General features: G+C 47.2%; 2 protein-coding genes across 2 annotated transcripts in view; both read left to right on the top strand.

Annotated features, from left to right (window-relative positions):
* Window positions 1–16,053, top strand: part of FBXO16 (F-box protein 16) — a 37,983-nt gene extending 21,930 nt beyond the window's left edge. The window contains exons 7-10 of the mRNA XM_041407137.1: window positions 1,857–2,062; window positions 9,607–9,712; window positions 13,690–13,897; window positions 15,986–16,053. Coding sequence (XP_041263071.1) covers window positions 1,857–2,062; window positions 9,607–9,712; window positions 13,690–13,897; window positions 15,986–16,053 — 588 coding nt within the window. The remainder of the gene's footprint in view (window positions 1–1,856; window positions 2,063–9,606; window positions 9,713–13,689; window positions 13,898–15,985) is intronic.
* Window positions 16,054–20,795: 4,742 nt separating this feature from the next.
* Window positions 20,796–22,020, top strand: part of ELP3 (elongator acetyltransferase complex subunit 3) — an 84,343-nt gene continuing 83,118 nt past the window's right edge. Inside the window, exon 1 of the mRNA XM_041407136.1 lies at window positions 20,796–20,876. Coding sequence (XP_041263070.1) covers window positions 20,796–20,876 — 81 coding nt within the window. The remainder of the gene's footprint in view (window positions 20,877–22,020) is intronic.

The raw sequence follows: 22,020 nt of genomic DNA, 5'->3' as shown, positions 1-22,020 counted from the left end.
TCTCCTCACAGCTTAGTTAGACAAAACAATCATTTTCCAACCCAAGAACCAAGGACAACATTGTAGCTTCAGGTCCCAAAAAGTGCAAATGGATGGGAGCAAACTGGGAGGATGTGACTTCCTTACCTGAAGCTGTAATTGAATAATTAACCCCCAATATGGAAATGGACCAAAACTTATGGAAGTGTGAAAACTTGTGAGCTGTGGGAAATGGATTTGTAGAGAATTCTCAAAGCCTGGCAGAAGGCTCACACATCTGCGTGCAAACTTTGAGACTTAGAAATGCCATGGAACAGGACAGGCATTGTTGAGAGAGAAATGGAGCTGGAAACAAGTTTCAAAGGATGGCCTTGCAAGTAAGACTAGATACTTTAGAGAAATAAAACTGAAAGATGCATTGTAGTAAGACCCATGAAGGGTAATTTTAGATGATTGGTTTTGAGGTATTTACAGTATGGTGAGGTAAAAGTTGATAGGTTAAGAAACACTTATAATGTATTTTAATTAAGAAATAGTTGGCTTCTGATTGTGATGGCGTGAATTATAACATCTGTATTGTCTCACCCCTCACATGAGACTGAAAATAGAATAAAAGTTTTTAAAAGGCCTCTCAGTTGTCCCAGCTCTGGGTCAGAAAAGAGCTTAATCCAACAGTGACATCCATCAACAGTGACATCCATTGTCCATCTTGGCTGTAGCCTTGGCCAGGCTCTTGTACTGCCCAAGGTGTATCCTTGGAAGGCCTTTTTAACAAATTCTTGTTTTATTTCTCTAACTCTGTCTAGCCTCTGTTCTAGGTAGCCTCTCCAGCCACCACACCTCCTCCACAGGTGTTTGTCCCCACTGGGACAACTGGGGGGTCTGGCTCCCAGCCCCTCTGCCTCATGATCCTTTTGGGGATCCTCCTGGCACACATCTGCGTGCAAACTTTGAGACTTAGAAATGCCATGGAACAGGACAGGCATTGTTGAGAGAGAAATGGAACTAGAAACAAGCTTCAAAGGATGGCCTTGCAAGTAAGACTAGATACTTTAGAGAAATAAAACTGAAAGATGCATTGTAGTAAGACCCATGAAGGGTAATTTTAGATGATTGGTTTTGAGATATTTACAGTATGGTGAGGTAAAAGTTGATAGGTTAAGAAACACTTATAATGTATTTTAATTAAGAAATAGTTGGCTTCTGATTGTGATGGCGTGAATTATAACATCTGTATTGTCTCACCCCTCACATGAGACTGAAAATAGAATAAAAGTTTTTAAAAGGCCTCTCAGTTGTCCCAGCTCTGGGTCAGAAAAGAGCTTAATCCAACAGTGACATCCATCAACAGTGACATCCATTGTCCATCTTGGCTGTAGCCTTGGCCAGGCTCTTGTACTGCCCAAGGTGTATCCTTGGAAGGCCTTTTTAACAAATTCTTGTTTTATTTCTCTAACTCTGTCTAGCCTCTGTTCTAGGTAGCCTCTCCAGCCACCACACCTCCTCCACGGGTGTTTGTCCCCACTGGGACTGGGGGGTCTGGCTCCCAGCCCCTCTGCCTCATGATCCTTTTGGGGATCCTCCTGGCCTGCATTCAAAGCTCAGCCCTTTAATTTAAAGCAAAGTCTGGCTTTAAATCAGGCTCTCTCTAGTTGACAGAGAGAAGCTGATGCAGCTCAACAGCAGCTCAGCTCATCTTAATATGGATTACAGGGCTTGGGTGGTGGCAAGCCCTGCCAAGGTGCCTCTTTCTGTCCACTGACCACAATGGAGACCAATTTTGAGTTAATCCCCGATTACTATAACTGTAAATTTAGCCCAATCTGATTTTCATCGTAGTCTAAAACTCATTTTCTTCTTTCCACCTCTCCAATTAGACTCCTTCCAAGGACGAGTTCATCGTTATCGACGTGCAACCAGTGAAAAGCAACGCCCCAGAGAGGAAACTTTCTGTGGCAGGACTGGGGACAAGCAGGAGGAAAAAAGAGCTCCCTCCTTGGCGTTCATCCGACAGGAACCCCACGGACACCATCCGCTACAACTACCTGGACAACTACGACCCCATCGAGCAGGCCAGGCAGGCGTAAGAGTGCTCCACCTCTTTTCCTTTCTCCCTGTGGAACAAGATTTTCCACGTCCCTCTGCCTGTTCTGGTTGCAAACCCACTTTCCTGCTCTTTTTGGCTTGTTTTGGATCGGGTTTTTGGCCCGAAGCTGCCACTGCTTTGTGTCCTTTCTGCACAACTCAGTTTTTGGTGTAATTGTATCTCAGTTGTGTTTTCAGAGCTGAGTTTGGGGTGGATCTCCTGGGGGATGTTACAGAGCTGGAACAGGAATCAGGCCAAGGGTTTGTTGGAGAGTTTTTTAAACCAAGCTGCCAGGCTGAGAGGAATGTGTGGGTTTCGCAGGGGCAGAGGAAGAATGAATTAATTGTGATGAAATGCAATTCTATCTCTCGGAGGATCTCCTGGCTGAGAGGAGGTTGGGATGATTGAATTGCAGGGCAGGTGTAAGAGGATGTCAGAGCATGGAAGTGATGAATGGTATTTGTGTCTGCTCTGCCTGGATCCATCACTTCCTGGGCTCCCAGGATTATCCACATGGGAAAAAAAAAAAAAAAAAGGCATTTCCCTCCCAGAGCAGAGCTTTGCACATGGGTCTGTGTTAGAACTGCCACAGGTTTTCCTTTGTCACCTCTGGCATCAGAAATTTTCCAAATCTTAGATCCAGGGTCAGTTTTCTGTGCACTAACAAGCCCAGGGAGGGTGTGGGAGTGACCTGTGGGAAGAGCTCACCCTTTTCTTGTGTAAATCCTTGGAAATGCCACCTCTGACATTTCCCAGGGGTCACCTCAGCCCAGCTGGTGTGACAAGGGTGACACTGCCATTAATCCAAGCCTGGCAAAGAGGCAATGGATCCTCTTGAGCATTCCCTGTTTTCTGTGGGAATCCACGGGCTCGCCACGCCGAGCAGGAGATTCCTCTGGGCCGTGCCAACAAAAACCTTGGGAACCGACAGAGCCACGACAAAAAGCACCCAGGTTTTGTTTAAATAAACACCAAACAGAGCCAAGATTATCCCTGCACTCAGGAACAATCAGCCCAGGAGTTTCCCCAGCCAGGGATTGTTTGGCCAAGCACTCTGGGAGCTCTTTCCCAAACCCACCGCTCCTTCGGGGTGTTCCACGGAGCTCCCCGAGCAAAAGCCTTTTATGAATCACGTTTTAATCCGCGTCCCCCGGTCCTTGGATGTTGCACTACTTCAAAGAGCTTCCCGGTTTCCACCTCACCCTCTTTCTGTGGGATGTTTCCCAACTCCAACACCACTTTTGGGTCGTGTTCTTTGAGGTTTTTAAGTGAATATTTTCACCAAACGCTTCCTGCTTCAGACAAACCTGGTATTATTTTCCACTCAATGGTTTTGTGTAGCAGCTCCCAGAGGTTTCTGTGAGGTTTAGGATTCTCTTGTGCCATTTCTGTGAGGTTTAGGATTTTCCTGTGCAATGAAAAAAGTGGGACAAGCCTTGCTTGAAGAGTTTAAAAGTCGCCTGTCCCAGTGTTGAAAACAATTCACCTGAAATAATGAAACAGTAAATAATAAATACACTCCCTGTTTGCCTCTCCCCAGTGAGATCCCAGCCTGTCTCCATTTGTGGGGAATGTTCTAATGCCAAATGTTCCTGCAAATCTGCCATTTATCCTCAATTACAGAAGATTATTTCGAGGAGAGAGAGGAATTCGGTGAGATTTGCCTGTTTATTGAGGATCTGCCTTTAATATCCCTTAAGCTGCAGGTAATTGCTGCTGCTCAGGCTCATCTGTGCTGACTATTCAGCAGCACAGGTGCCACATTTCAGGTGCTGACCCAGCCTCCCACTCCCACAAAGATGTTCTGGTGCTTCTTTTCCAGGTACACGTTGCTGTGCCTTCCCAAAAATCCTCCCACCGAGGTTATGTGTTGTGTTCTCCACCTTTTGGGAATGGGAGTTCAGCTCTTCAGCTGGACCCCTGGAGCAGGGGGACACCACCTTGAGTGTCCCCCAAATTTTGGTGGGGGTGGCAGGAAAATGTCACCGTGGTCCTGGTGTCCCTGTGGGATGCCAAGCCTTGGTTTGGAGTCTCCCAGGAATCCACCTCAGTGCAGGCGGCCCCTGCCTGACCAGGGCTCAGCTTGGAAGGCAGAGCAGAATCCTGAGATAAAAATCTCCGACCCCGCCGGCGATTCCAGGTTCTCCTTCAGATGAGCCGGATTCCACGAGCTCAAGGGCAAAACAACCTCTCCTCATGTAAAATGGATGTCAGGAGGAAGGAGATCGGTGTAAAACGAGACCCTGCAACAATAGAAGCGATTTCCAGGCGTTTGCTGGGAGGGGAAATGGCTTTTTCTGCGGTCTGGAAAAGAACGGGGGTGGGGGTTTCCTTGAGGACGTGGCAGAATTCGCAGAAACCCAAAATGAGAGCGGAGAGAAAAGGACTGGAGGGAGCTTTTTTAGACCAGCAGCTTGCCTGGGTGTCCCTGAGCCAACAAAGGCTTTTTTCCCCACTTGAGTGCCGAGGAAGCTGTGGAGAATTCCTTGTGAATAAACAGGATCACATCAAAGGAATACCTGACGCCACCATCAAAGCAAGGTGTGAGACCAGTCACTGGCTACTGCCTCGACTCCACGTTAATCTCCCTAATTCCAGGTTGGATTTTGTAGAATTTAAGAGGTAATCAACAAAAAAAAAAAAAAAAGTTTTTCCTAACTCTTGGGCCTGGTTAAAATCTCCTTGAGCTCGACCCTGCTCGGCAGTTGTTTTCTGGTCCAAAGGGAGGGGAGGACTCTGCTGCTCATCACATCAAGGTGAAATATTGACATTTAAATGGAATTCCAGAATGGTTTGGGTGGAAAGAGACATTAAAATTCACCCAGTTCCAACCCTGACACCTTGCACTATCCCAGCTGCTCCAAGCCCTGTCCAACCTAGCCTTGGACACTTCCAGGGATCCAAGGACAGCCAGAGCTTCTCTGGGAATTCCTGCTCAGGGCCTCCTCACCCTCACAGGGAAGGATTTTTTCCTAATATTTAAACTAAATCTCTTTTAGTTTGAAACTGCTCATGGAAAAAGTCACTTCTTGTCATCCGTGATGCCGCAGAGTTTCCATCAGTTTCTTGGCTGGCCTTTTTGAGTCATCAGCTGCCTTCTAATTGCTGCTGCTCAGGCTCATCTGTGCTGACTATTCAGCAGCACAGGTGCCACATTTCAGGTGCTGACCCAGCCTCCCACTCCCACAAAGATGTTCTGGTGCTTCTTTTCCAGGTACACGTTGCTGTGCCTTCCCAAAAATCCTCCCACCGAGGTAATGTGTTGTGTTCTCCACCTTTTGGGAATGGGAGTTCAGCTCTTCAGCTGGACCCCTGGAGCAGGGGGACACCACCTTGAGTGTCCCCCAAATTTTGGTGGGGGTGGCAGGAAAATGTCACCGTGGTCCTGGTGTCCCTGTGGGATGCCAAGCCTTGGTTTGGAGTCTCCCAGGAATCCACCTCAGAGCAGGCAGCCCCTGCCTGACTAGGGCTCAGCTTGGAAGGCAGAGCAGAATCCTGAGATAAAAATCTCCGACCCCGCCGGCGATTCCAGGTTCTCCTTCAGATGAGCCGGATTCCACGAGCTCAAGGGCAAAACAACCTCTCCTCATGTAAAATGGATGTCAGGAGGAAGGAGATCGGTGTAAAACGAGACCCTGCAACAATAGAAGCGATTTCCAGGCGTTTGCCAAAGGGAATCTGGGAGGGGAAATGGCTTTTTCTGCGGTCTGGAAAAGAACGGGGGTGGGGGTTTCCTTGAGGACGTGGCAGAATTCGCAGAAACCCAAAATGAGAGCGGAGAGAAAAGGACTGGAGGGAGCTTTTTTAGACCAGCAGCTTGCCTGGGTGTCCCTGAGCCAACAAAGGCTTTTTTCCCCACTTGAGTGCCGAGGAAGCTGTGGAGAATTCCTTGTGAATAAACAGGATCACATCAAAGGAATACCTGACGCCACCATCAAAGCAAGGTGTGAGACCAGTCACTGGCTACTGCCTCGACTCCACGTTAATCTCCCTAATTCCAGGTTGGATTTTGTAGAATCTAAGAGGTAATCAACAAAAACAAAAAAAAAAAAAAAAAAAGTTTTTCCTAACTCTTGGGCCTGGTTAAAATCTCCTTGAGCTCGACCCTGCTCGGCAGTTGTTTTCTGGTCCAAAGGGAGGGGAGGACTCTGCTGCTCATCACATCAAGGTGAAAGCAAGGTGTGAGACCAGTCACTGGCTACTGCCTCGACTCCACGTTAATCTCCCTAATTCCAGGTTGGATTTTGTAGAATTTAAGAGGTAATCAACAAAAAAAAAAAAAAAAGTTTTTCCTAACTCTTGGGCCTGGTTAAAATCTCCTTGAGCTCGACCCTGCTCGGCAGTTGTTTTCTGGTCCAAAGGGAGGGGAGGACTCTGCTGCTCATCACATCAAGGTGAAATATTGACATTTAAATGGCAGAGTTCATGGAATTCCAGAATGGTTTGGGTGGAAAGAGACATTAAAATTCACCCAGTTCCAACCCTGACACCTTGCACTATCCCAGCTGCTCCAAGCCCTGTCCAACCTAGCCTTGGACACTTCCAGGGATCCAAGGACAGCCAGAGCTTCTCTGGGAATTCCTGCTCAGGGCCTCCTCACCCTCACAGGGAAGGATTTTTTCCTAATATTTAATCTAAATCTCTTTTAGTTTGAAACTGCTCATGGAAAAAGTCACTTCTTGTCATCCGTGATGCCGCAGAGTTTCCATCAGTTTCTTGGCTGGCCTTTTTGAGTCATCAGCTGCCTTCTCCCTCCCACAGCAGCACCAAAACAACACTGCTGAGAATTCCTAGCAGGGAATTCCTCCTTGTTTAGCCAAAAAAAAAAAAAAAGGAAATATGGGAAGCAGAACGAGCTGCAGTCAACTCTCAATTAGGCAGCGCGGTGGAAATGGAGTCCTCTAAGTGGAAACACAAAACACATTTTGCAGGCTATGAGACCATAATTGTCTCTTTAGCTTTGAAAAACAGATCAATAAATTTCCAGACAGCAGCTGGGCAGTGCTCACTGGGGAGAACAACAACACTGGGCCACAGCTGGGGAGTGCCCAAAAAACGGGCTTCATTTGCAGTCTGGATGATCACTGAAACCTGTTTTTTGTTTCTGCTGTATTTCTTTGCTGGTTGCTCAGAAAGGCAGGAGTTTGTACCCTAAAAACTGTGCCCAGGAGCTCAGTGAAAACCCCCCCTGAGGGAGTGGAAATGGGAAAAAATCCCATTTGGGGAAATCCCCCAGTAAGTTCCATGGGAGGTTTTGGGTTTAGTTGGAACAGTGTGGGAAAAGCTTCCCAGTCACTGAGCAGGGAAATTAAGAATAGCGAGGACCAGACGTGCAGCCAAGGGAGTGGTGAGGTGATAGAGAAGAGATACAGACAGGCTTGGATTACAAATTGCCTGGAAGGGGTTATCAAAATCCCTCAATAGAATTATAGCTGTGACTATCGGTGTTGTAATTTATCACAGCGATGATTTCTGGTAGGTCTGGTTTGTTTTCTGCCTGAATTGTCCAAGCAGCTTTTTGCTGTAGACAAAAATAAAAAAACAAAACCAAAACAACCCAACAAAAGCCCTCCAGAGATCAGCAAGGAAGGATTTGCCTCTCTGGGCACAAAGAAATATTACATAGGGGAAGTGAAAGATTTTTATCTGAAGCGAGTTAAGAAATTTTTCTGTGGGGCTCTGATCTGCCTACAGAGGCCCAGGAGGGCGTTTCTGTCGGGCCCTGCACTCACAGTTCTGCTGGAAGGCATCTGCTGTTTGTGCTGCTGGTTGCCAATAAATCAAAAGATTTGCCTCCCACTTGATCATGAATAATGGATTCCGATTGCACGGAGTGCTGGAGCCGCGCCAAGGCCGCGGCCTCGTGCCTCAAGACAGGGCCCTGCTCCTTCTCACGACAACAGCTCGGCCAAAACGCCACGTCCTTCCCCCCTCCCCGGCCTGGGGTAATTTATGGCCACGGGCTGGCTCTAAAAAACAGATGCATATTGTCCTGGAGTGTTTACCCGACGAGAAAATAATTACTTTGGGTAATTGTTCTGCCGGCGGCGCGGGCCCCGTTTCTGACAAAGAGGGGCTCGCTCGCGTGAGAAGGACTCGGAGGGCCCCGTCCTCCCTCATCCCCTCGCTCCTCTCTCCCTTTCCGTGCTGCTCAAAAGCCAGCCCAGCTCCCTGTGGGAATCAAAAATATTCCTTAAGGGAGGAAAAGGGGGCGAGAAACAGCGAGTTCAGCACTGGGAGTGAGACCTTCTGTCCTTTCTCCTCGTCCTCACTCCTTGCGTTTTCATGACCTGGAGCTGGAGTTGTGGGGGTGACCTGACACCACGATTTGGACAGCAGAACAGAGCTGCAGATACCTACATTTACACTAATAATTTGCACTAATAATTTACAATAATATTTAACAATAATATTTACAGTCACAAGGCCACAGTTGCCTTCATTTAGGATGGAAGACACCTTTAAGATCACCGAGTCCAACCATAACCTGGATACTGCCAGGTCCACCAAAATGACCAGTTCATTCCCAGCTGGAATATTTTGGATGGAGTTTTCTCCTTTTTTTTTTTTTTTTTTTTTTTTTTTTTTTTTTTTTTTTTTTTTTTTTTGGTTTATAAACAGGTTGTGGTTTTCCTCAGTTTCCCATTTGTAATAATGTTGGATTTGACTTTATGATATTGAACTGGGATGAGGGAATACTGGACACGTGCTGGTGGTGGGATCCTGGTTTTTTACAGGATAAAAGCTGCTTTTAGAGTCCATTTCCACCCTTTATATCCATGGTTTTGTATTTCTGCTGTGTTTTTTTAGCTGCCCACAGACACTGGGAGAACCACTCAGAGCTTCTGCTTTAAATTCCCAGATTCCATATCATAGAATTTGAATGTGGAATGAATGCCTTTGGATAATGAACCTGCCTGAGTGCTTAGAAATAATAATGCCTCAGAGTCTGGATTTTACTCCTGATATTGGAAAAAAAATGTGGCTGCTGGCCATATTCCAGTGCAATTCACTTCATTTTCACACTGTGGAATATTCCTGTTCTGCCAGTTAATTGTGTTGAATTTCATAGCAGCTGCATATATAATACCAAAAAATGCAAATTCATTTGTAGAATTATTTGGCTACAAAAAACACTGAATAAACCTTGTTGGAGGGGCAGCCCCCAGCCTTTTTTACACTTCAGGTCACACAGACTTCACTGAAAACTCCCAAATCGATTCAGCTAAACTTCTTTTCTATGAATTTCCCCAAGGAGCTGTAACATCTTAGGCAGTCTTAGCTTAAATCATTGAGTCCTGAGCTTGTGTTTGAGTGCCAGAATTTATCACAACTTAAAAAAAAGATCAAGTTCCCACCTTCCCCTGAGCCCTGCTGGCTGATTGTGCTCTTCGGGGCAAGATAAAAAATGCGTTATCTCAAGACACGTCTTTTCAGGTGGCAACATCCCAAAGGATTTGACTTTTATCACCCCCGGGGCAGCAAGTGCACAGCATTTATTGAAATTATTATTATTATTATTATTGTGTTCTGCTCTGCAGGAGGAGGAAGGGAGGAGGGCACACCCCGGACCTGAGCAGGCAGGCGGCCGAGAGGAAGAAGAGAGGAGGTCGTGGATCCACTCAGCTCCGGAAGGTGACATCCCTGGCAAGTGTCACCAGGGTGTGATTCCAGCACCTGGGGAGGTGTCAGGCACCCCCAGGGATGGTGGAGCTCGGAGATTTTCCCTCAGGGAAGCACCTGGGCAGGAGGAGGACACCAAACCCACTCCCCATGGCTGGCTGCTCCGAGGGGATCTCGCTGCATCCCAGACATCGCTGTGGGTGGGAAAGGGACAGCACTGTCAGCACTGCAGTGACCCTGTTATATATCCTCTCCTCTACCCCCGAAAATCCCTTTCCATGCTTTTTACAAAGTGAAATTTTTTGGAAAATTCCCAAAATTTCACGACTTTGGATCGCCGCGGTTCGATGTTCGTTCGTCCTGCGCGCCCTGAGCCCGAGCAAAGCAGCGCCAAACCTTAACACTGAGAGCTCTTTGTGCTCAGGGCTGCTAAAATAGGACATCCTCCCATGACAGGAGCCCAGGGAAGTCATTCCAGAAAGTTCCACGGGCTTTGTGGCTCTGGAAACAAAGAAGAGCCAGGTGGAGCCGTGATGCTCAGCAGCGTGTCGGGGTTCTGGGAGCAGACCTGGCATTCCCCGAGCACGGAGGGCAGGGAACGCCTGGGAGCTGTGCTAAAAAAGGGTTACAGAAAAGAGAGCCATTGTCTCCCAGATGAGGAGGCATCCTCCTGACCCAAATACAGCCTTGCGTGCAAGGAAATTGATTCTGGCACTGTTAGAGCACAGAAAATGTCATTCAGCCTCTGTCTTAGGGCTTGCACTCTCTGCAGATAAATGTCCTCGCACTCTCGGGTCTTAACTTCTTTTTGCCAGGCTCAGGATTAAATGCTAGAGATGGTATTTCTTGTTTGGACTCAGAACTTTATTAGTTCTTACCTATTTTACAGTCTCACAAGCAGTGAGTTCTGCAGCACTTCACTAACAAGCTAAAAATGGAGCCCCATCTCTCTCTCTACAAGGCCTTTTAAGGATAAACTGCCCAATTAAGGAATGACACCTAAATTATTTTTACTTTTAACCCAATAACCAACCACCCATGGCCTGCAATGTGGGCTTTTTTATCCAATTGCACAAAACCACCCAAACCCAAGAAGAAGAAGGTCGAGAAGAAGGACCAGCCTCTGTTCCAAACCCTCCATCTTGCTTTATATATATTACTATATTCTAAAACCTTAAACTCTAAGTTTTCCACCCTGTGATATTACACACTTCTATTCAAACTGCACTCCCACAATCCCAGTTCAATAATTCAGTTTTGGAAGCTTTCTCAACAGCCCCAGGTCAAGTGCAGTGTTCTCTTGGGGGTCAGTGCCAAAAAGTCACAGGAATTCTCAGCAGCCAGGGTTCCAACAGCCCACCACAACTTCCCAATTTTGAGTTGTTTTATTGCCAGGCCAGCAGTGGAAGGATCTCAGCAGAGAGCAAAAAAAACCGGTGAATTTGGTTTTCTTTCCCTGGATTTTAGGAAAGTTATGTGATCTTCAAGTTAATTAACCTGCAATCCCAATCAGGAAGCATTTAAGTAATAAAGAATCAGAGAATCACGGAATTGTTGAAGTTCAAAAAGATCTTTAAGATCATCCAGTCCAATCATTCCCTGCCACCACTGATCTGTGTCCCCAAATGTCACTTCCACATGGATTTTTAATCCCTCCAGAGAAGGGGACTTCACTGGAGCCCTGGGCTGCTGTGCCAGGGCTGGGCAGCCATAAATGAACACTAAAAACAATAAAACCGAGGTTAAACCAGGCTGATGCATAAGAAAAAAAAATAAAAATATAAATATAAATCTCTAGGCATAATCCAAAATTAATTTCCATTTCTTATTAAAGGTAGCATTGGGAAACCTGGTTGAAATGAAAGGCCTTTGAAAAGGCTCCTATTTAATCAAGTCTAAATAAAGAAGCTTAATGTGCAAATCTTTCAGCAAATCCTTAGAAGAAGAATAGCCTGGGATGAAAGAATAAATGCCCAAGGCGAGCAAACACTGAGTCAAATTAAAATGAAACCCTCAAACAGATCAATGATCCAAGTGCAGAGTGCAGGTGAGAACAAAGAATATTCCAGCCAACAATGAAGATGTAAAAAGGGGTTATTAGATGGAGCTCCCAGCTCAGGAGGCTCAACCAAAATAAGAATAAACACCTAATTAAGGGCACATCCACTGGCTCCACGTTTCCACGTGGTGAATGAGAAAACCTGGGAGGCTTTGGAGTGTGTTACTAATAATGGAAAGCAGAAAATGTGACCAGGCTCGCTCTTTATTTGAAATAAATTAAAGTTAATTGGCCCAATTAGAATAAAGAGTAAATTACAGTGAATGGAGTTAATTAGGTTTCCAATGAGGGGCCACGTTGGAACCCCCAATCTGTGCAGGGGAGCAGGGAATTCCTGCCCCCTCTTTATCCAGGGAAAGGCTTTGAGGACACTCCAAGGGTGACCTGGAGCTGTGATTCCTGAGCTCAGCACCCTTCCCATGATCCTTCCCAGGAAATTCCCAGATATTTGATAGGGAAGGTGAAACTGGGGGGGGTCAATGTCAGCAACGCGGGGCTGGCTCTGCCTCTGTCTGCTCCAGACACTGCCCCACCCTCACAGCTGCTCCCAAATTATTTTTAGCCTTATTAAAATTATTTTTAGTCCTTAAATAACTTCTTTTTGAGAGGATCAGTCATCCCTGCCTCGCTGCCTGTGTCCTAAGGTAATGAGACTGTAGGATTTGAAGGCAGGAGTGCATTTTTTTCCATGGAATTTTGATGGGGAATTGATGTTCTGAGTCAAAATTCCATTTCCAGGAGGTGGGGAAAGCTGACAGGAAAATCCAGGATTCTCAGCACATGGTCCTGTGCAATGTATATTTTATTTTATAAACCTTACTTTGAATTTTCTTTATTCGACATAATAATGTTTGTTCTCTATTTTTACCAAATATCTTGGATCAGTCAAAAAAACCCAAAAAAACCAAAAAAAACAAAAAAAAAAAAAAAAAACCCAAACCAAACCAAAACCCAACCAACCAAAAAAAAAAACAAACAAAAAAAACCCCCAACAAAACCCAAAAAACCCCAAGCTGTTATTTTCCAGAATCTAGGGATTTTTTTTTTTAAATTTTTAGGATTTTTCTCAAAGAATAAACTGGGTTATTAAGATTTTTTTTCCTTGGCTTACTTTTTAGACTAAATAAAAGTTAAAATAAACTTCATCCTTTACACTTTTGAGTCTTTGAACACTGAGCAAGATTGGGGACATCCACAGGGGAGAATTTGGGCATTAACATATTAATTGTTGTGGAGAAAAATTAATGTGGGTTTAGCTTTACTGGCACCAATTTCTAATTGGGTCCTTCTGTCCTTAAGGCACCACAATGCAGCTCAAATAAAGCAAATTATGGCTTTATTTTTTGGGAATATCATTAAGGGATATCATTTAGGAATAAAATTTACAGAATAGATATTTATTGATATTACTCTATAGAAATGATAGAACAGAAATTGGGAACAAAACTTATAGAATGTATAGAATTTCACAGTGGATTCCTGTTTTCAGTCCCTCTGATGCTGTTGGGAATGATGATTTCTCTCTTCTCTTCTCTTCTCTTCTCTTCTCTTCTCTTCTCTTCTCTTCTCTTCTCTTCTCTTCTCTTCTCTTCCCTCCTCCCTCTACCCCTTCCCTTTTCCCCTTTCCTTTCCCCTTCCCCTTTCCCTTTCCCCTTTCCTTTCCCCTTCCCCTTTCCCTTTCCCCTTCCCCTTTCCCTCTCCCTTCCCCTTCCCTTTCCCTTTCCCCTTCCCTTTCCCCTTTCCTTTTCCCCTTCCCCTTCCCCTTTCCCTTCCCTTCTCTTTCCCCTTCCCTTTCCCCTTCCCTTTCCCCTTTCCTTTCCCTTCCTTCCCCTTTCCCCTTCCCTTCTCTTTCTCTTCCCTTTCCCTTTTCCCCTTTCCCCTTCCCCTTTCCCCCTTTCCTCATTCCCTTTTCCCCTTTCCTCTTTCCCCTTCCCCATCCCAGTTATCCCTCTCTGCAGATCCCGAGCCTGTCCCAAAGCCACCGGTCCGTCCCAGCTGGGCCAGACCTCCCCAGAGCGGGGCCGTGCCCGCCAAGGCGCTGGCCCAGGGCTCCCGCTGGAACGCCGGGATCCGCCCGGGACCCGTCCGAGCGCCGAAACCGCAGCACAGAGGGGCTGGAGGTGCCACCAGGGGGGACACCAGGACCCCGTGTGAGTGCGGTGTCCTGTCCTCGGGGAGGCTGTTCTGGAGACAGCACCCAAATCAGGGTTGAATGAGGGAATCACGGAATGGTTTGGGTGGGAAGGGACTTTAAATCCCATCCAGTTCCACCCCCTGCCATCTTCCGCTGTCCCAGGGTGCTCCAAGCCCCTCCAAGCTTCCAGGGATCCAGGAGCAGCCACAGCTTCTCTGGGAATTCCAGCCCAGCCCTTCCCCACTGGCCCAGCCAGGAATTTCTTCCCAAATCCCACCCAAATCTCCCCTTTCCCAGCGGGAAGCCATTCCCTGCGTCCTGCCTCTCCATCCCGTGTCCCACGTCCCTCTCCAGCTCTCCTGGGGCTGCTCTTGGGGGTGGAGGACAAGGACGTGCTCTGGATGGCGGGAACCCAGGGAATCCAGAGCACAGGGTTTCCAAAAACAGGGAGGCAGAGTGACACGATCCCAAACAATCTGATGCCATTTCAGTCTGGGCTTGGCTTTGGAAGCTCTTCCTGGTGCATCCCGAAGCTGCTCGGGGTCAGGAGCCTGCTGGGAAAGCCTTTTTGGGGTCTTTGGGAAGTCCTGGTGGTTCACCCGGGGATTGTCACTGTGAGGGTTTCAATCTTTGACCCCCTGGTGCCAAAATGGTGAAGAACCCGGAGGGAGCAAAGGAAAAGAGGATTTTGATGGAATGCTGTTGGGATTTTCGGGGTAGAGTGATGGGAGATCCTACTGGTAAATGATTATCCAGTAATTATTGGTGATCCCATCTAGATGAGAGATGATGGAGCACGTGGAGATCCAGGATCCCATTGGATCTGCCAAACCTTGCTTTTTTAGCAGATCCATGGGTTAATCTCCTCAAGGAGGATCCACAGCGCAAACCAGCGATCCCAAATCCTTGTGACGAGAGAAAGGATCCAAGAAAGAGATCAGGAAAGCTCTGGAATGCTTGGATTGGGCTGGATTAGGGATTGGATTTAAATTGATATTAGGAAAAATTCCTTCACTGGAAGGGTTGTCCATACCTGGCACAGCTGCCCAGAGCATGGGTGGAGTCCCCATCCCTGGAGGGATTTAAAATCCATGTGGATATGGCACTTGGGGACATGGATCCATGGTGGCCATGGCAGTGCTGGGGAAATAAATGGACTTGATGGTCTTGGAGAACTTTCCCAACCTTAACAATTCCATTATTCCATGAATGATGCCTAGGGAAAACACAAGTAGGAAGCAGAACATAAACACATCCTGGCCATAAACTCATCCTGGCCATAAAAACAGCAGGATCAGTCTGGAAAATCCCATTCCCTCATGGTGCTGAAGCCTTACAAAGTTTCCATAAAAAAGGCCCCTGATCTTGGAATCCCGCAGCCTGGATAAAGCTGGGAATGGGGAGAAGGTGTTTGAGTCTCTCTGAACTTTTCCATGAGGAGAATTCCATTCTTTCATGTCAGAGAGGATGTGGGAGAACGGGGATTCCTGCAGGGATGTGATGTCCCAGGGGATGGGACATGGAGGATACTGGGACAGGCTGGGATGTGCCAAATCCCATTCCAGCTGCATCCAGGAAAATGAAAAGCTGTGGAAGGGAAAGGGGTTAGGAGAGAAAGGATCTACCCACACCACTGCTGAGGTAAATAATCCTTGAGGGGTTGTACCTGGATTTGGGGCAGTTTTGCAAGGAAAATCTGTGGTTTTGGGGTTTTTTTTTTTTGTGTCAGAGAGAGACAAATCCTCTCGTAATTCCCTCAGTGACCTCTCCCAGACCTCTGTGAGCTCTGCCAGGTTCTTCCCAAAGTAAACATCCCAATTTTGGATCCTGCTCCAGCTGGGCTTTGCCAGGCCGTGTTTGCAGTTTTCAGGAAGGGACAGAAAAAGGGAAAATGCTTTGATTGATGATTATTTACCCTATAATGAGACCACGAGCAGGAATAATCTTCCCACTCAATCCAGATTTGGAAATGTATTTGAGGTATTAAATGCCACAAAAATCCCAGGGACTGGCTGAGCACTTAAATACATTTAGAACATGAATTCTCTGAGTTAATCTGAATTCTCTGAATTGGTCTGATTTTTATCATTTCTCTCTCATGCAGCACCTCCTCTGTTTGAGGCTCAGCCCTGGCAAATTCCTTCATCCAACCAAGGATCCGACACGGAATGAGGGAGGATCCACAGCATCCTTCATCCAAGCAGAACAAAAATTCATCCCCCTGGCTCTGGGGAAACGACAGGAAAGTTCCTGCTGGCTTTGGGATCTGAACCTGTCTTCCTGTAGCTGGTGCTGCATTCCCTTTTCCTTTTGGGTACACCTGGAATTTTGACCATGAGAAGCTTCCTTACATCCTTGAGCTGCTGGATCTCATGGGAGGTTTCCTGTGGATCATTTGGACATCCTGGGGCACATCCCATGGAAAACCTGGAGACAGAATTCCTTTCTCACGTTAAAGCAATTCCATCTTTTCCGTTGTGACAGTGAGAAGGAAATCAAATCCAACGCTCTGGATTTGCACATGGATCCACAAGGAGCTGGAATTTAAGAAATTGGGAATCCCATGCTCTCTCTCTCTCTCATTGGTCTTCTCTGCAGTTTGGGAAATTCCCAGAAAATGCAACAAAGAGCAGTTTTTGAGGATAAGGGGATTGAAAGCACGGTGACTTTAATTTACCCCAGAGAGCTGGGACAAAACTGAACCTTTCCACACATCAGGAAAAATCATGGCAAGCACACAAATCCTCAGCATTTATGGACAAAAATCACATTTGAGAGGAAATTCCAACCACCAATCAGAGAGTCACAGAACTATTAAGGATGGAGAAGTCCTTTTAGATCACCAAATCCCTGCCCATTTCCTCAAACCATGTCCACAGGTTTTCCAGGCACTCCCAGGAATGGGGATTCCATTCAGTGGAATGAAAATTCCATTCTTTCCATGAAGAAATTGCTCCTAATATCCAACCTGATCCTCCCCTGGTGCAACTCAAGGACGTCTCAGTGTGGATTAAGAGGAAACTTCTGCTCTGTGAGCAGATTAATCTGTGTCACCTGAGGGTTTCGCAGATTTTGGGAACACCATGGCATTCCACGGACTGAGAGCACCCAAATAATTGATTTTACAACCCAGTGCAGTTCCCTCTCCCAGACTTTGTTTTTTTTCCCTGGTTTTCCTGGGTGCTTGGAAGGATGAGTTCATCCCAACCAACACGAAGGCCTAAAACCTGACAAATCTTCCCAAAAAAATCAGCCAGGAACTTGCAGAGGGGAATAATCTCCTGTAACTTCAGATTTGTTAATTATGCAGGAAAACAGACTGGTGGATTTTGATGAAGAAAGTGAAATTTAGAGGATTTAAAGTGAGGTGGAACAAACCAAAACATTCACCAGCATCATTCCCTGGAATTGCAAATCTCTCTTCACCAGCCTTTTTTTAACTTTTTTTCCTACCAAAATTCCCTAAACCAGGAATTTTGGAAACCAAATTAAACCAATCACTCCACAGGTGCTTCCTTGGTTTCCTAAATCCAAGATTATTTTTGTTTCCATTAGGCAGCAGTTGAGGGTCAGATCCACGTTCCTAACATGGAAATGATGTCAGTGGTTTATCTTTTCCCATCAATATTCCCTGGAATTTTACAATTCCCAGGATCCGAGGGGTCTTGGACAAGCTCTGAGCCTTTGCTGCATATTAAGTGCCCACTGCACATTTTAAAGCTTAAACCTTCTCTGATTTATAATTTTTTAAAAATTTATTTTTGTATTTTATTTTAAAAAAGTTATAAATCAGAGCAGGTTTAAGCTTTAAAATGATGCTGTAAAATAATAAACAGAACTATCCAGGAGCGTGTTGAGCCAAGTCAATTATCCTTGGAATAGCAGCAGACCTACAGAAATTAATCAGAATAAAATCAGATGTACTTATGCTGGCTGCAAACATATTTTACATCATTCCTGAGGTCTGGAATTTAAAATGGAGAGGGGAAAAAAAAATCTCCATCAGCTGCTTGGGGCAAACCACATCGAGTGCCTGGAGCTGCAGATGGTCCCTGCCCCGCTGCAGAGTTCCCAGATAAGAAATTGCCAAACTGCAGAGTTGGGACGTTTGGAGATGAGCATTTCCCTGCCCTGCTCGGCGTTTCCAGGTCCTGCCCGACTGGAATGGGCTCCAGCCTGGGATTACAGGCACCTCTCAAAGCCCAGGGGCCACTGAATCAGCGGCAGCGAATTCCAGAGATCAGAATGCCAGCCCTGGGCTACGGCCCCGCTCAGATGTGGGCAACAAAGCCAAACGCGCCGGGCTCCCTCTGACTCCATCCCAAAACTCCACCTGCGCTTCCCCGGTGTTCCCTGCCCCGGAGGAACGGCAGAGCTTGGAATTTGGGAGCCAAAATGAAGTTTTCCTGATGATTCCGAGCTAAAGAAGAAGAAATCTGGGGGAAGAAAAATGTGTGGATGGGGGCAGCAGGGAATGAGAGGATTTTTGGGAATGCCCGGCTGGTGTGGAGAGGTGGGAGGTGAGGGAAGGCGAGCTGCTGCCAGGGAAGTGGGAGCAGGAGGAGAGCAGCAGCCTTGGGGGGTGAAGGGTTAATGGATGGTTCTGGAAGAGCGTGGAGACCTTGTGGCAAAGGGAGAGCAGCCAGGAGAGGAAATAAATGCAAGATAAAAAGTTGCTGTAATCAGTGGATGAAGCTGATAAGGGGCAGGGAGCACAGCTCAGCTCCAGGGCTGAGCGAGGAGTTGTTTTCAGGGAGGCACAAGGATATGGGAATATTTGAAATCCACCACCTTGTGCCTGCTGGAGGATGATTTAAACTCTATTTCAACGTGTCCCACCTTGGGATCTGATTTCCAAACACCCTCGTGCCAACCTCAGGCACCAGAGCAGGCTGTGGCTGCCTTTTAAAACATCCCACCTGATGGGAAGAGCTCCGTCCTTGTGCCTTTCTCCCTCCCTGCAAGCCCTGCTGACCCTGCAGCCCCAGCCATGACAGTGGTGCCAAAAATCCTCACAGCAGCCCCTGCAGCTGGAGGTTTTCCAACAAAGTTTCTGATCATCCCACAAATCCCCACAGCAGGTCGTGTGGCCACTGCCAGCATCTCCCTTCAGTTTTAGCTGTAATTTAGTGGGGTTTTCCCTTGCTGCCAGTTCTCTGCTCCTCCACACTGCTGTGTTTCCATCCAGGCAGGTTTGTGACCCACCAGAATCCAGGATTGTCCAGGATGCCAGCAGGGAGGAGATTTGGGAGCTGCTGCCATCAGCAAGGCCCTGGCAAACAGCAGCAACCTGGCTGAAGGGCCTTTCCCACATGAAGCAATCTCTGTACAAAATCTGAACTTAAATTAAGATTTGCCCAAGAAATAAAACCTCCAGAACCCCATTCAGATCCCAGGGCTCTGCTGAGTGCAGTGCCCACAGCACACAGCAGGGAGAACGCTCTCTGAACTCCTCCCAGCCTCTGCTGGAAGTGCTGAAGGAGCTGAATCCTGGCCACAAAAAGAAATCAATTCAACCCTGGCTGTTCAGCTCAAGTGTCACTGACCATCCCAACCAACGCTGCAGTGACACAGTGCAACAGCCGAGCTCCAGGAGCACAAAAAGCAAAAGCTCTGATTCATCCCCAGCCCCATTTTCTCCACCTCTCCAGCACCTAGGAAATGCAACTCGAGTAACTCCCACAGGACTCCATTTACCAAGCACTTAGAGTGAGTTTTGTGTTTTTTCATCCAGGCAGCATTTCCTCTCTGCTCACAGGTAGGTTCGCAACTCACCAGAATCCAGGGATTGACCAGGATGCCACCAGGAAGGAGATTTGGGAGCTACTGCCATCAGCAAGGACCTGGCAAACAGCAAAACCAAACAGTTGTCAGTTCCCCAAACAGGAACCGAGGAAATCCCTGTCTCCAGAAGATCATGTGAGTTTTAGAAGTTGTTGGATATTCACAGAAGAATCCCGAGCTGATTTTACAGAAGTTGGGATGCAAGAGACCCCGGGAGACACCAGGTCCATCCTCCTGCTTTAAGCAGAGTCAGATCTGGGATCATCCCAGGCTGCTGAGGGCTCTAAGGCTTCCACATCCTCCCAAGGAGGAGAGGGCACAACTGCTGTGTGTGGGACATCGTGACACTTCGGGAATCACGGAAAATCCTGCGCTGGAAGTATCATCAAATCTAACTCCTGCACAGACACCCCAAAATTCCCTCCCTGGGAGCGTTGTTCTGGAGCCTTGGGAACATCAACATTCTCTGGGGATCCTGTTCAGTGCCCCACCCTTTAGGGAAGAACCTTTTCCCAATAAACCTTTTCCAAATAAACCTTTTCCCAATATCCAGCCTCCCCCTCGGCTGTGCTAGGTTTGCATCCCGGGACCCCCTCAGCCTCTCCCCCCTCAAACATCCCGTTCCCCTTCTCTGATCCCTCCTCCGTGCACTCCCCGGGAACCCGCGGGTCTCCAGGAGGGATTTTTCTCTTTTTCTCAGGAAAACCCAGCCGGTTTTTCCCTCCTGGAATCGATGTTTTGCTACCATCTAGCGCTGAGGGGGCGCGGCCTCCTCAGGCCCGCCTGGTTCCTCTCAGGGCGGATCCCAACACCGGCGGGAATTTGGGAACGAGACCCCAGGGAAAAACTGGATTTTAAGGGGGAATTAGGATGATCCTACTACTCGGAATTTCATAAATTTTCCCTTTTTTAATAGTTTTTTTCCTCCTAGAGTCGATGTTTTGTTACCATCTAGCACTGAGGGGGCGCGGCCTCCTCATACCCCGTCGTTCCCCTGATCACAGCACCAGCGGGAATTTGGGAACGAGACCCCGGGGGAAAACTGGATTTTGACGGGGAAATAGGATGATCCCACTAATGAGAATTTCAAAAATTGTCCCTTTTTAATAGTTTTTTTCCTCCTAGAGTCGATGTTTTGCTACCATCTAGCGCTGAAGGGGCGCGGCTTCCTCAGGTGCGCGAGGTTCCCCTCAGGACGCATCGCAGCGCCAGTGGGAATTTGGGAACAAAACCCCGGGGAAAACTGGATTTTAACGGGGAAATAGAACTATGCTATTATTGTGAATTTCAGAAATTGTCCCTTTTAAACTGGTTTTTCCCTCCTGGAGTCCATGTTTTGTTGCTATCTAGCCCTGAGGGAGCGCAGCCTCCTCAGGCCCTCGTGGTTCCCCTGAGGGAGGATAGAAGCACCAGTACGAATTTGGGAACGAGATCCCGGGGAAAAACTGGATTTTAAGGGGGAAATAGGATGATCCCACTACTGAGAATTTCAGAAATTGTCCTTTTTAAATCACCAGCTGTAAGAACAGCCACAAGGATGTTTTTATATCCTGGGAATGCTGTGTCCCGGTCCTGGGACAGGAGGGATGTGGAGCTCCTGGAGCAACTCCAGTAAAGATGAGGGAGGGCCTGGAGCTTCTCCCTGCCAGGAGAGGCTGAGGGAGATGGGGCTGTTCAGCCTGGAGAGGAGATAAATGAGAGGGAACCTCATCCCTGGGTGTCCCTGGGTGCAGGGAGGGCTCAGAGCAGGGCCAGGCTCTGCTGCCGGCCCAGCAATGGCACCAGAGCCACGGGCAGGGAATGATCCCAGCAATTCCACATGGAAATAAGGAAGAATTCCTGCCCTGGGCAGTGCCCAGCCCTGAGGCTGTGGAGTCTCCTCTCTGGGATATTCCAGAGTTGTCTGGACACACTCCTGTGCCCTGTGTTCTGGGATGGCCCTGCTGGATGGAACAGGGAGGTGGCACCAGGGACCCTCTGGGGTCCCGTCCAGCCCGACCCATCCTGGGGCTCTGAGAATCTGCAAATTTGGGATTCTGTGATCGCCTGAGTCCGTGGGTTTGTGATTTATGAGTCTGTGATTCCTTCATTCTGTGATTCTGTAATGCCATGATTCTCTCATTCTGTAGTGGTTTTTGTGAGACTGTAATTCCATGATTCCGTGTTTCTGTGAGTCTGTGATTCCATGAATCTGTGATACTGTGAATCTGTAATTCCATGATTCTCTGATTCCATAAGTCTGTGATTCCATGATTCTCTAATTTTGTAATTCCATGATTCTCTAATTCTTTGAGACTGTAATTCCATGATTCTGTCATTCTATGAGTCTGTGATTCTGTGATTCTGTGAATCTGT

Source organism: Onychostruthus taczanowskii, unplaced genomic scaffold (assembly GCF_017590055.1).
Source record: "Onychostruthus taczanowskii isolate IOZ18803 unplaced genomic scaffold, ASM1759005v1 scaffold254, whole genome shotgun sequence".
Lineage (NCBI taxonomy): Eukaryota > Metazoa > Chordata > Aves > Passeriformes > Passeridae > Onychostruthus > Onychostruthus taczanowskii.
Note: the sequence above shows the minus strand (reverse complement) of the source record. Positions and strands in the feature narration are given on the sequence as shown.